The sequence below is a fragment of the Siniperca chuatsi genome, linkage group LG15 (assembly GCF_020085105.1).
Source record: "Siniperca chuatsi isolate FFG_IHB_CAS linkage group LG15, ASM2008510v1, whole genome shotgun sequence".
In the NCBI taxonomy this organism is placed as follows: domain Eukaryota; kingdom Metazoa; phylum Chordata; class Actinopteri; order Centrarchiformes; family Sinipercidae; genus Siniperca; species Siniperca chuatsi.
In genome coordinates, this window is record NC_058056.1 from 14,287,435 (window position 1) to 14,299,785 (window position 12,351).

A 12,351-nucleotide genomic window follows, 5' to 3' on the forward strand; every position below is an offset into this window, starting at 1 on the left:
AAGAAGAAGAAGAAGAAGAAGAAGAAGAAGAAGAAGAAGAAGAAGAAGAAGAAGAAGAAGAAGAAGAAGAAGAAGAAGAAGAAGAAGACTTCCCGTGGAGGAGCGAGGCGCTGAATTCGAGTGACTGTCGGCGTCTTATCTAGGACTGGCGGTTGGCATAAACTGGTTTGTGACTGGATCGGGATGACAACACAGGTAGAAAATGAGGAAGACGATATGTAGTTTGATGACTGGACTCCGGTTTGTAGAAGAGGGAGAGGTAAAGCAAAGACGAGACAAAGAAGAGGAGGTGAGGGCGTCTGCCAGCCAGAGCAGTAAAAGAAGCTTAGAGAGAGAGAGAGAGAGAGAGAGAGAGAGCAATTTAAAATAATACTTAAATTCAGGAGGGAAGATGAGCAAGTGAATATAAGCTCAATAGCTTTATCTAGGGAGCTGAAAAAGAAGTTAAGAGGAGTAGAAATGGCCAAGATTCTTCGAGATGGGAACCTGTTGATAAAATGTAGAGATGAAGAACAGAGAATATAAAGCTTTGCAGGTTGAAAGTATTTGCAAAAGAACAGTTTGTGAAAGAAGAGTTCTGGGTGAGATTAAAGTTACCCGGGGAGTGATAACAGGCAGTCCCACTGATGATCTGGAGAAACTCAAACAAGGTATTCATCTAGGCGGGGTGAGGAGACTAAAGAGATAGTTAAAGACAGTCAGTGGTGAGAGAATAGAAAGTTTGTCAGTACTTCTGGATAAAATAAAGATAGGCTGTATGAGTTTCCCAGTCAGGGCTTATGTTCCTCCTCCGCTACGGTGTTACAAATGCCAGAGGTATGGGCATATAGCGATGGTGTGCAAAGGTGTGCCAAATGCGAAGGGGATCATAGATTTAGGGAATGTGGAGATAATGTGCAGGCTAAATGTCGTAATTGTGGTGGATAACATAGTGCGGCATTTGGGGGTTGTGAAGTCAGGAAAAGAGCAGTGGAAATTCAACAAGTAAAAACCACTAACAACATAAGTTATGCTGAAGCAGTGAAGACGGTGCAAAGACAAAAGGGAATGGAAGAAACAGACAAAACCAGTCAAAAAATTCAAGACCAGAAGGAGGTCAAAGAGGGCAAACTACTGAACTGACAGTAGATAAGCTGCTTATGTAATCAACTGTGCAGATCAAGTTAAACACAACACAGAGAAAGTCAAAATAATTGTGAAGGGAGCTGAAAAATTCTTGGCTAAGAAAGATCCGTCCTGGGAACAAATCAACAAAAGACTTGAGGCAGAAGGGAAACCGGGGGTCTTGGGAGAAGGAACCTAATCATTATTCATCAATGGAAAGCAAGGAGTTTAATAGCAAACGCTCAGGAATTTAAAGGATTTGTTAAAGGTCTCAGAAAGAAACCGGAAATAATATGTATTCAAGAAACATGGCTTAAGCCTGCATTAGAGCTTGTAATAAAAGGATATAATAGTATACAGAGATAGAGTGGAGGGAAATGGAGGAGGCTGTATAGTATTTGTGAAACAAGAAATGCAATCTAGAGTACTGAAGAAAGGAAACAATTTGGAAATGATAGTAATGGAAGTTTGGACAAAAGATGGTACTATTAAAATAGTACATTTTTACAATCTTTGCAAAAAGCTTTCATTAGAAGTACTGGAGGAATTAGCTGTAAATCTAGAAGGAAAAGTTATTTGTTGTGGAGATTTTAATGCTCATAGTACATTATGCGGAAGCTATAATGATGGAAATGGAGAAGTGATTGAAGAGCTAATAGAAATCAGAAATCTAATATGCCTCAATGATGGAAATGGTACCAGAATAGATGTTAGTAATGGTACAGCCATAGATCTTACTTTAGTGTCAGAAACAGTGGCAGGTATTTGCACGTGGGAAATTGTAAGAGAAACAACAGTAGGAAGTGACCACTATCCTATATTAACTAAAGTAGTGCTGAGTACGGAAGAATATGGTACTGGAGGAGTAGATCGATGGGTTTTTAGCAGTGCTGATTGCGAAAAATGTAAGAAGATTAGTGATAAAGAATTGCAAAAAGTTGATGTTAATCAAGATGTTGATGAACTAAATATTTCTGTGTGTGAAGCCATTCTAGGGGCAGCAAAGCAAACGATTCAAAGGAAAGAAGGTAAGCATAAAAAGAAAATCGTACCATGGTGGACAAAGGTGATAAAATCACTAAATAAAGCTTTTAAAATGGTAAAAAAAAGAACTCACAATTTTCAGAATCTTATTGAATATAAAAGGTTGCAAGCTAAGGTAAGGAAAACAATTAAAAAGGCAAAGAAGGAGTTGTGGAGGAAGGTTTGTAACTCAGAAGGAAGAGAAACAGAAATTGCTGCAATAAGGGGAATGATAAAAAGAATGAATGGGATTAAAAGAGAGTATGAATATCCAGTCTTAGTGGACAATGGAACTGCAGCTGTGACAGACGAGGACAAAGCAGAGATGTTGGCACAAACTTTTGTTAAAATCCACAGTTCTAATAATAATAGTGAAGAGGGGCGAAGGGAAAATACAATAGCTGAGAATAAGGAACTACTACAGCAAAATGAAGATACCAATGATTTAACAAATATACCGTTCACAAATACAGAACTGAATCGTGCTCTCAGGAAAACTAAGATGTCAACACCGGGGAAAGATCAGATATGTTACATTATGATAAATCATTTTAGTGAATCATCGAAGGACATCCTACTGGAACTATATAATAAGGTTTGGGAGAAGGAAAATTGCCACAAGTCTGGAAAGAAGCTGTTGTAGTTCCGATACGCAAGCCAGGAAAACATTGCACAAACCCAGGGAATTATGGGCCTATTGCCTTAACCTCCAATGTATCCAAAATAATGGAGAGAATGATAAATGTAAGATTGACGTATTAAATGGAAAGCAAAGGCTATGTATCAAAATATCAGAGTGGATTCAGAAGAGGCAGAAATACCATGGACCCTGCTTTATGTTTAGAACATGAAATAAGGAAAGCGCAGATTAATAGGGAAAGCATAGTGGCCATCTTTTTTGATATAGAGAAGGCTTATGATATGATGTGGAAGGAAGGATTAAAGGCCTGACGTATAGGTGGATCATGAACTTTTTATACGGAAGATCAATTCAGGTAAAAATAGGGAGGTGTTATTCAGGAAAAAATTGGTTGAAAATGGAACTCCTCAAGGGAGTATAGAAATGACAGTAATTTAAAATTATATAATCAAGAATTGGAGAGAATGAAACAATTTAAATTGCTAGGGTTGTGGTTTGATGAAAGAATCACATGGGCAGTACATATTCAGAAGGTAACTGACAAGTGTAAAAAAAAGTATTAAATGTAATAAAAAGTCTGGTGGGAAGTGAATGGGGGGTGGAGAGATCAGCATTGAAAACCATCTACATAGGATTAATAAGATCAGTATTAGATTATGGGTGTGTAGCGTTTGGATCCGCAGCAAGTACATCTCTCAGAAAGTTAGACAAGATTCAATATCAGGCTTTAAGACTATGTTCAGGTGTCATCAGAACAACCCCAACATCAGCATTACAAGTGGAAATGGGAGAAATGCCACTGGAATTAAGGAGAATACAGCTATCGTTAAACTACTGGGTTAATTTAAAAGGACATAATGAAGATTATCCAATGCTAAATGCACTAAAACCCTGTTGGGAAAAGGAGAGGAGAGAAACAAAAAGTTTTGGATGGACAATTGAGCAGAAAGCAGAAGAACTAGAAATAAATGAACTAAAGATTAGTCCAACAGTCCCACTCCCAGTAATACATCCTTGGATGCTCCCTGACCCGACTGTAGATCTCACATTGCTTGCAAAAAGAACAAAGATAAGGAGCTTATTTTACATCCACAGATAATACAGACCTATATAGAAAGTATCTATTTCAGCTATGTTCAAATTTATACAGATGCTTCAAAGAACACAGCTAACAAAATTGGTATTTCATTCATAATTCCAGATTTCAACGTTAAAATTGGCAAACGAATCAGTGATGGAGTATCGGTGTATACTGGGGAGATGCTGGTGATTTTGTTAGCATTGCAACGGGTTGAAGATGTGAGACCTTTGAGAGCAGTAATATGCTTTGATTCCAGCTCATCATTAATCAGCTGGAAACACAGCCATTCAGACAGCAGACCAGATGTCTTAATAGAGATACAACAAACACTATATAGAATTCAAATGATGGGGCTAAATATGACATTTGTATGGATACCAGCACATGTAGGAATCAAAGCAAACGAAAAGGCTGACAAGTGTGCAAAAGAAGCCACAAAAACAAATCACATTGACATTACAGTAGCCCTTAGTAAAACGGAAATGAAAACCACAGTTACGGATAAGTTGAAAGAAAGGTGGCGAAAGCAGTGGGAAGAAGAGAGAACAGGAAGGTGATTATACAACATTCAAAGAAAAGTAGGTCTGATGAGGAAAACGTGGAGAACCAGGAAAGATGAAACAATAATATCCAGGCTACGTTTTGGGCACACAAGATTAAAAAGTACATTATGTAAAATAGGAAAACATAATGCAGGACAATGTACATTCTGTGATCAAGAAGAAACGTTAGAACATGTTATGATTCACTGTCCAAAATATGATGCTGAGAGAAGAAAATTGACACTGCACCTTAAAGAAATAAAGATGAGGTTTGATTTACGAGCTCTTTTACAAAGAAGTTCTAGAGAGAAGTGTTATCTATTAACACTTCTTAAATAAAGAGAATTTAACTATGGTTTGTTTTATTTAATTTTAATTTTTTTATTGGATTTTCTCAGTTTATTTTCTTTTATTTAATCATTAGTGAATGTATAGTTAGTGTCCCGATCTACACTCCATTCCAGTTGGTGGCGGTAATGCACCATAACTTTGGTTGCCAACCGCCATAAAACTTTACGTAGAAGAAGAAGACCCCAGCCACTAGAGGGCGCTGGTCGAGAGTGTCCCTGCTTTTCATGGTGATGAATGCAGCGGGGCTAGAGGTCAGAGTTGAATGTTTGACAGAAAGCTGAATATGGATTCCATATTTCACGAGAAAGTAAGTTAAAACGTTTAACTTAAAATATTTAACTACAAGTAATTCGTCGTGTTTATTCGGGAAGCCTTGGACCATCTGGCGGCGATTTGTTTACCGGCGCTATCTGACCGGTGTTAAGAGATTTGTGGTGGTGTTTGGCAGTATTGTTGTCTAGACAGCTAAAATGCTAATTGCACCTGCTAGTCAGAGCTTATGAAAAGTTTGTTTTCAGATAGGAGTAACAACGCAGAAAGCTTTGTAACATTTGCATGCATGTTATTTTTTAAATTAGTAAACGAACTGACTTAAAATTAGCTATGTTAAGCCAGTCTGGTCTTAAAGGAGCATTAAGAGTAGTTGTACGTAAGCTAGCTGTATGTAGCTCTACTGCTGTATGACTGTTAGCGTAGGGACAGACCAAATCCATTACATTTTATTATTAGCTAATTCTATGTCCATAAAGCTAACTAAGTTGTTAAGAAAACAACTATTTCATCGTGCTATCATGTTAGAAGTGTCATCAGCGGCAGTGTCTTAACAATAACCAATCCTTTATTTGTAGCAAGAGGGCTCTCTTTGCGCCCAACACTGTCTCAACAACCTTCTGCAGGGTGAGTATTTCACTCCTGTAGATCTGTCCTCCATCGCTCATCAGCTTGATGAAGAGGAGAGAATGAGAATGGCTGAGGGAGGTATGGCCAGTGAGGAGTATAGGACCTTCTTACAGGTGAGGAGACATACTGTATAAGGTAAATGTGAGTGCAGCAGCCTATTAATACATGCTATTACCTAACAATAACTTTATGCTCTGAATGTGTTTCTAGCAACCATCTGGGAACATGGATGACAGTGGGTTCTTTTCAATACAAGTGAGTTTAAGAGATTCACTTTGTCTTGTACAACAGATTAATAACCATTATAAGTTAGTAATATCAATTCCCTTTTCTGTCATCTCATTCCTCTAGGTAATTAGCAATGCTCTGAGAGTGTGGGGCTTGGAGCTAATTCTCTTCAACAGCCGGGAGTACCAGAGCCTGATGATAAATCCAATGTAAAGTTTCTTTGTCAAGACTTTATTGTGTGATCTCTTAATCTGTTTTCATATAACTACTTTAGAGTTTAAGTTGATGGTGACAGCTATCCCTACTTTCATGTTTCAGAAATGAGAAAGCCTTCATTTGCAACTACAAGGAGCACTGGTTTACTATACGCAAACTTGGACAACAGGTATGAGGCACTTGTCATCATAAACAATATGAATACAGCTTGATTTACTAAAAGTGTTTTGTTTTCATTGCAGTGGTTTAACCTGAATTCACTACTGACTGGACCAGAGTTGATATCAGACACCTATCTAGCCCTTTTCCTTGCACAGTTACAACAAGAAGGTATTGTAAAATTGACTTTTATTTATAATATGTTTAGATGTCGCAATGCAGAAAAGATTCTAAAAGTTGTATTTGTGCAGGTTATTCCATATTTGTGATCCGAGGAAACCTCCCTGAGTGTGAAGCAGAGCAGATCCTTGGGATCATGAGAGTGCAGCAGCAGCAGCGGCCAAGGCTTATTGGAGAGGATGAGGCCCAGACAAGTGCAGGGTATGTACTATATGTACAGACAGTACAATATGGAGGACCCTGAAATTACTCAAAAAGGAGTATCTTAGTATATGTTTCAAGTTGCTAAAAATAAACTTTTGACTTTAAGCCTGATTAAGCCTTGTACTGTGAGCAGCAGGTCAGCAGCACTGAGCCATACAGAGATGGGCTTTGGTGTGGAGGATGAGGTTGTAGATGACGATGAAGAGCTGAAGAGAGCTCTGGCACTCAGCAGACAGGACATAGATGTGGAAGATGAAGAAGCTGATCTTCGCAGGGCCATACAGCTCAGCATGCAAGGTAAAGGATGAGTCATCCAAAGGTTTTAAAATATTATTTTGTTTCTTCATCCAGATTAATTGTAATTAATTCATAAACCCACAGTGCTTTACCCATGGATCATATCAATGAGTCAGTTAGTTTTCAGTCTTCACAAATTGTATTCCAGGTTCACAATAATAACATTGTTTTAAGTATATATTTATCATCATTTTGTGTTTTGCATATCAGTACTGAAAATTAGGTCCTTTTTATAATGTTATAGGAGCAGTGATGAGCAACAAGTCCTCAGAGTCTGAAATGGGAAATGTGAAATCAGGGAGCCAGTTAGCAGGGAGTGCAGGAGGACAAAAAGGCCAGAATGACACACTCACGGCCGAGGAACTGCGGAAGAGGAGACAAGCCTATTTTGATCGGTACTTTTAACTGCATGCCTGGTGACTACTGTACATACAGTGGTTGGACACAATATTGTAAACACTTATTAGCAATCTAATTCAGTAGTCCTGCAATAAGCATTGCTTTGTAAATTTTATGATGTTAAATTTTATAGTGCAAATGTGTCCTCATTAAAAAAAATTGTTAAAAATTACAGCTTATATCAACACCCTTTGATATAAACATTATTGTGGTGGTATTGTTTTGAGGCCATAATTGTTGTTGTTGTATTTGATTTATATTTATAGCTGATTGAAGTGTTCATATTATTGTGTGAATGGAAAATGAATGCATGAATTTTGATAGAAATTCTCTCTGTTTACTTCTTAGGCAGCAGCAACACGCTCACCCGAACATTCCTCAACAACCAGACACAAAATCAACAGGTGGTTCAGGTAAGTTCATCTGATTTTTACTATAAATCTAGTGCAGATTATTTAATGAATTTTATCAAAAAGCCTATTCAAAAAAGACATGAAATATTCTAACCTAAGCCCTCTTCCCTCTTCTAGGAACAGTTAACACTGGCTCTAAAGAAGACCACCAACAAAAGCCCAGCCAGTGAAGAAAGTGTGAAAGGTTTGCCTATGTTGTTTACCAGCTGCCACGATTGGCAACCCCATACAGGGGTAGCTTTGCTCCTTCCTCTAACCTTTTGCACATGCGAACATAAGGACAGTCAGAAGGCTGACACGTTTCCCTTGGTTAGTTCGCTGACAGGCTATAGAGAGGAGAACAACGACAAAGAAAAGCAGAAGTTAGTCTAATCTAACTCACTGAGGCTGGGAAAAGGGTGACCACAGAACTCATGATGCAGTTAATCCAAGTTTGCAATTGCCTTTTTACCATGGCGCCTTCTATTTCTATTGTATACTGTTTTTTTATTCAAATTTTTCCTCTGGAAGAGATGGAAAGGAATCTTCAGCATACAAAGGGTGTGTTTACTTGAGTGGGGGTGAATACATACAGAGATGGGTGTTCTGTGAAAGCCATAGGAGACCAATGTTAAGACCAGAGATAGATAATGACAGAGCCTCCTTCCTTTACATTGGACTTGCGTTTGTAGGACATGAGATGTGATTCCAACGCCTGCCCCACCAGAACACCATTGTAGTTTTGAAATAATTTATTGTTGCAGTGTACTGAAATATCCTTTAGCCAGCTGCACTGACATGTGTGGGTCATTTATTCCTGACACCATCAATCATTTTACTTGTGAATGTGAGCTCCCACCGTATTTAGACAACAACATATTTTTGATGTTGTGGCTTTGTTTTTACCTTAAGTGTAAAAGTAGGCATAATGAATAATGTAAGATTACACAGCTCACAAACACTTCATTTAAGGGTGTTTTCGATGGACAGTGAACAAAATAATTCTATAGAGCTATTTGCTGAATCTAAGATACTTTTGACTGATACATATTTTTCATATCTTGTCCAGAATAAGTTGACCTGTAATGGGGAGCAAAGAAGCAATCTGTAAACACCATGAAACTGCAGCTGATAGATAGAATATGTTGTTAATTTTCCCAGCACAGTATGATCACTTAAACCCCCCAAAAACGTCTGGTATGTCCAACCAGCCTAACTTCTATATGACTTCATCTGTTATTTCTCTGTATAGGGAATTAATTATAAAGAAAAGATTATTAAAATGATCATTCTCCTTTTGACGCACCTTCACAAACCATTGATAGTTTTACTCTCGTATATTACAGCCCCTGAAATACTTGTTTAATTGCGCTGATTTGACTGATTTGAGCAATGTTGTACACATTAGCCATTGGCTGATTTGGAAATATCCAAATCTCATAATTTGTATATTATAAAATCCAAAGAGTGAAACAAAACATCAAAAATGTGTCACCATGCATACACTTTAAAGTGTTCATTGTATTTTTTTGCATTTGTTTCTGACTTGTTTAGAATCTCTCTTATTTTCCTCTACAAGCTTCCATTCAGTCCTGAAAACCAAAATCTGGTTACAACACACAATGTTGACGAAGAAACCACGTTACAGCATTACAACAGTGAAATTTGTTTACAATTATTATGTTTTCTGGAACCGATGACCGTTCGGCATGGATATATCTTGAAGCCTCCACGAAAGTATTGGCTGTCATGCAATGTTTGACTTCTTGTGCTGGATGACTTCCAAGAAGATTCCCTGATTTTGTAATTTTTTTCCTTTCCTTTGGATCTGTTAGGCATTTTTTTTTCTATTTAAAATGCACTTGTGAAAGAGTATATAAAATGTTAGCAGTTGGGTTTTTATCATTCCATTATTTTCACTCACTACATTCTTACAATAAGTACTCACCATTTTTATTAGATTTCACATGTTACCATAGCACATTCTTTCATTTAATGTATCAGTTCTTGTTCCAGGATTAAACTGACATTCACTCCTCCTGTAGTTTCTCACGTCTCATTTTTTGTAACTTAACGTTAATATGCAGTTATTGATGGTTCTTGTGACATTACTGGAAAAGAAAAACACCCTTAACTCTATTTGGAACAACACAACATGCGTGGTTAATATGTAACGCTCAGAGCACACTTGCACTTTGTTTCCCCAAATAATAGATGGAGCTTTCAGACGTAATCTTGCCCAAGCTGAATGGTACGTATGACAGTTAATCGTGAAAAAAATGTATTTCAGTCAACTATTACATTTCAAAACTGAATTTATGCTAGTGGTTTTGGTGGTAACATAAGTGGAAAAAATATCTTATTTGTGAGATCTAATTGTCATTTTTTGTAGATGGGTTGGTTATTGTGTTACTGTTCAATTGTGCTTTTTTCATATCTTTTGACATCTACATGTCTGCGTGTTTCAGGTTGTGCACCCAAACCTTCTCAGACTCAAAGTATGGTTGTACACAAAGTGAAGATGGGATTTATTTTCATTGTAACCTACATGTGCTTCCTTGCTCCTGTCCACCACGCACACCCTCCAAACGCCACCATCTCAGATCTTTCCTTCAAAAATATGGACTTTGCCATGAACCTTTACAGAAAAATATCCAGCTACCATGACAAGAACATCTTTTTCTCACCTCTGAGCATCTCTACCAGCTTTGCTGCTCTCTTAATGGCTTCTGATGGTGTCACACACGGGGAAATACTGAAAGGACTCAACCTGGAGCAGCTGGAGCAGCATGACCAGCCAGAACTTATCCCAAAACTCTTTCAACTCCTTAATGAGAACATCACACTGAATGGAAAACTGAAACTGGACCAAAGCATGGCCCTCTTCATGCGCCAGCAGTTTAGGGTGGAGAAGATATTTGAGGACCAAATCAAGAAGTTTTTTGACGCGGACATCAAAAGTCTAGACTTTGCGGACACAAAAGGGAGTATCCACTTCATCAATGAGTATATCAAGCACAAGACGGAGAACAAAGTGACTGAGATGATTTCCACCCTGGATGCACTGACCCAGCTCATGTTAATCAACACAATTTTCTTCCAGGGTAAGTTGAATCACTATAGTATAGTTCAGAACTTCTTGGGTCATTAATAACTATGCTTTGACCCCCATTTGTGTATTGATCTTTGACCCTTAATAAACTAACAGTAAAATTTCCTCCACAGGCACCTGGCAGATACCTTTCAACCCAAATTTCACTGAAAATGCACCCTTCTACATTGACAACTATAGCATTGTGGAAGTTCCAATGATGTTTAAAGAGGATAAGTTCTACACAATGGACGACGTTCCTCTTGGAGCCAGAGTGCTGAAGCTACCATACCACGACGGTGTTTCCATGCTTATCCTGCTACCCAACAAAGGCATGGACTACACTGCAGTTGATGATGAGATCACTGCTGAGAGGTTCCTCAGCTGGATCAGAAAGCTGCAAAAAATGTGAGCACATAGAAACTTGTGGAAAAATGTCACGTTTTACACCCACCTGTCAGGCTCGTCTTTCTTTAGCTTTTCTACCATTTTATTGTCTGTGTTCTGTTGTGTGTTAGCAATTATAATCTTCTCTAGAAAGGTACTGTAAAAAGCACCCAGCAACAAACGTGCAAATACATGATATAAAATACCTACAGCAACAGATAACAAGTGAGTCTACATGTCTTGTTCACAGCAAACTGGAAGTCAACGTTCCCAAATTCAAAATGGAGGAGTCATATTCCTTGCACAACCTTCTACCAGATATGGGCATGGCCAGTATCTTCAGTTCTTCAGCCAATTTGACAAAGCTGAGTAAGGACGGTGGCCTCAAAGTGTCAGAGGTTAGTTTTCAATTCCACTGTGCTGTTACAACATACTTGCATGTTCCAACCTCTGCAGATGACAAATTTTTTCTTTCTACTTAAAATCACAGATGCTGCACAAGGCTGTGATTGAGGTGGATGAGACAGGGACCACTGCAGCAGCTGCCACAACAATTGGCATCATTCCATATTCCTTACCCAGGACCTTCACTGTCAACAGACCATTTTTCTTCTTCATATACCATGAAGACACAAATTGTCTGCTATTCATGGGCAGGGTGATCAACCCCACCTAATACTAGCAGTCATGACTGTACTGTTTGAGCTCTGAAGTGTTGTCTTGTGCTGGTCTGTTCTGTAAGCCTACCTATATGTGATACCAATTAATAAAGAAGTGTGCCTTTCTTTTGTATTGAATCAAATCATTTCAGCTTTCAAATAATATGTGCAAAACACATACTAATTAAGAGCAGGTTGGGTATATACATGTGAGCGCCACAGTAATTGAATCACGTTCCATATAAGTATTATATTAATAAATTACTTAAATTGCAGTTTTCAATCAAATACATCAGTACCACTTTCCAATAAGGCCCTGTTTATGGGGTTTGGACAACAGCCTAGTGTATTATAGTTATTAACATTAAAAACTTCAGACTTGATGGATTATCATAAAAACCATTGACTAATGATTTATTTACATTTATAATTGTATGCAGATGACCTGCAAACTTTTGCTAATGGCTTATTAGAAAATGAGAAACATGACCCTATTAA

The 12,351-nt window shown here is 37.9% G+C and overlaps 2 protein-coding genes across 4 annotated transcripts; both read left to right on the forward strand.

Moving 5' to 3' along the window:
* Positions 1 to 49: 49 nt before the first annotated feature.
* Positions 50 to 9,756, forward strand: atxn3 (ataxin 3). 3 transcript variants are annotated; one of them, XM_044167605.1, is made up of 11 exons: positions 50 to 195; positions 5,590 to 5,754; positions 5,852 to 5,896; positions 5,993 to 6,078; positions 6,188 to 6,254; positions 6,328 to 6,415; positions 6,496 to 6,625; positions 6,762 to 6,925; positions 7,170 to 7,320; positions 7,673 to 7,737; positions 7,855 to 9,756. In XM_044167605.1, the coding sequence occupies exons 1-11, from the start codon at positions 184 to 186 to the stop codon at positions 7,905 to 7,907; spliced, it is 1,026 nt and encodes a 341-aa protein (XP_044023540.1). In that variant the 5' UTR covers positions 50 to 183; the 3' UTR covers positions 7,908 to 9,756. The 3 variants fall into 3 exon arrangements, with proteins under 3 accessions (XP_044023540.1, XP_044023539.1, XP_044023542.1); XM_044167604.1 differs by lacking the exon at positions 50 to 195 and adding an exon at positions 4,893 to 5,048; XM_044167607.1 differs by lacking the exon at positions 50 to 195 and adding an exon at positions 5,159 to 5,175.
* Positions 9,757 to 9,806: 50 nt separating this feature from the next.
* Positions 9,807 to 11,979, forward strand: serpina10b (serpin peptidase inhibitor, clade A (alpha-1 antiproteinase, antitrypsin), member 10b). Its single transcript, XM_044167601.1, has 5 exons — positions 9,807 to 9,967; positions 10,185 to 10,820; positions 10,942 to 11,215; positions 11,445 to 11,592; positions 11,685 to 11,979. The coding sequence occupies exons 1-5, from the start codon at positions 9,931 to 9,933 to the stop codon at positions 11,868 to 11,870; spliced, it is 1,281 nt and encodes a 426-aa protein (XP_044023536.1). The 5' UTR covers positions 9,807 to 9,930; the 3' UTR covers positions 11,871 to 11,979.
* Positions 11,980 to 12,351: the final 372 nt, after the last annotated feature.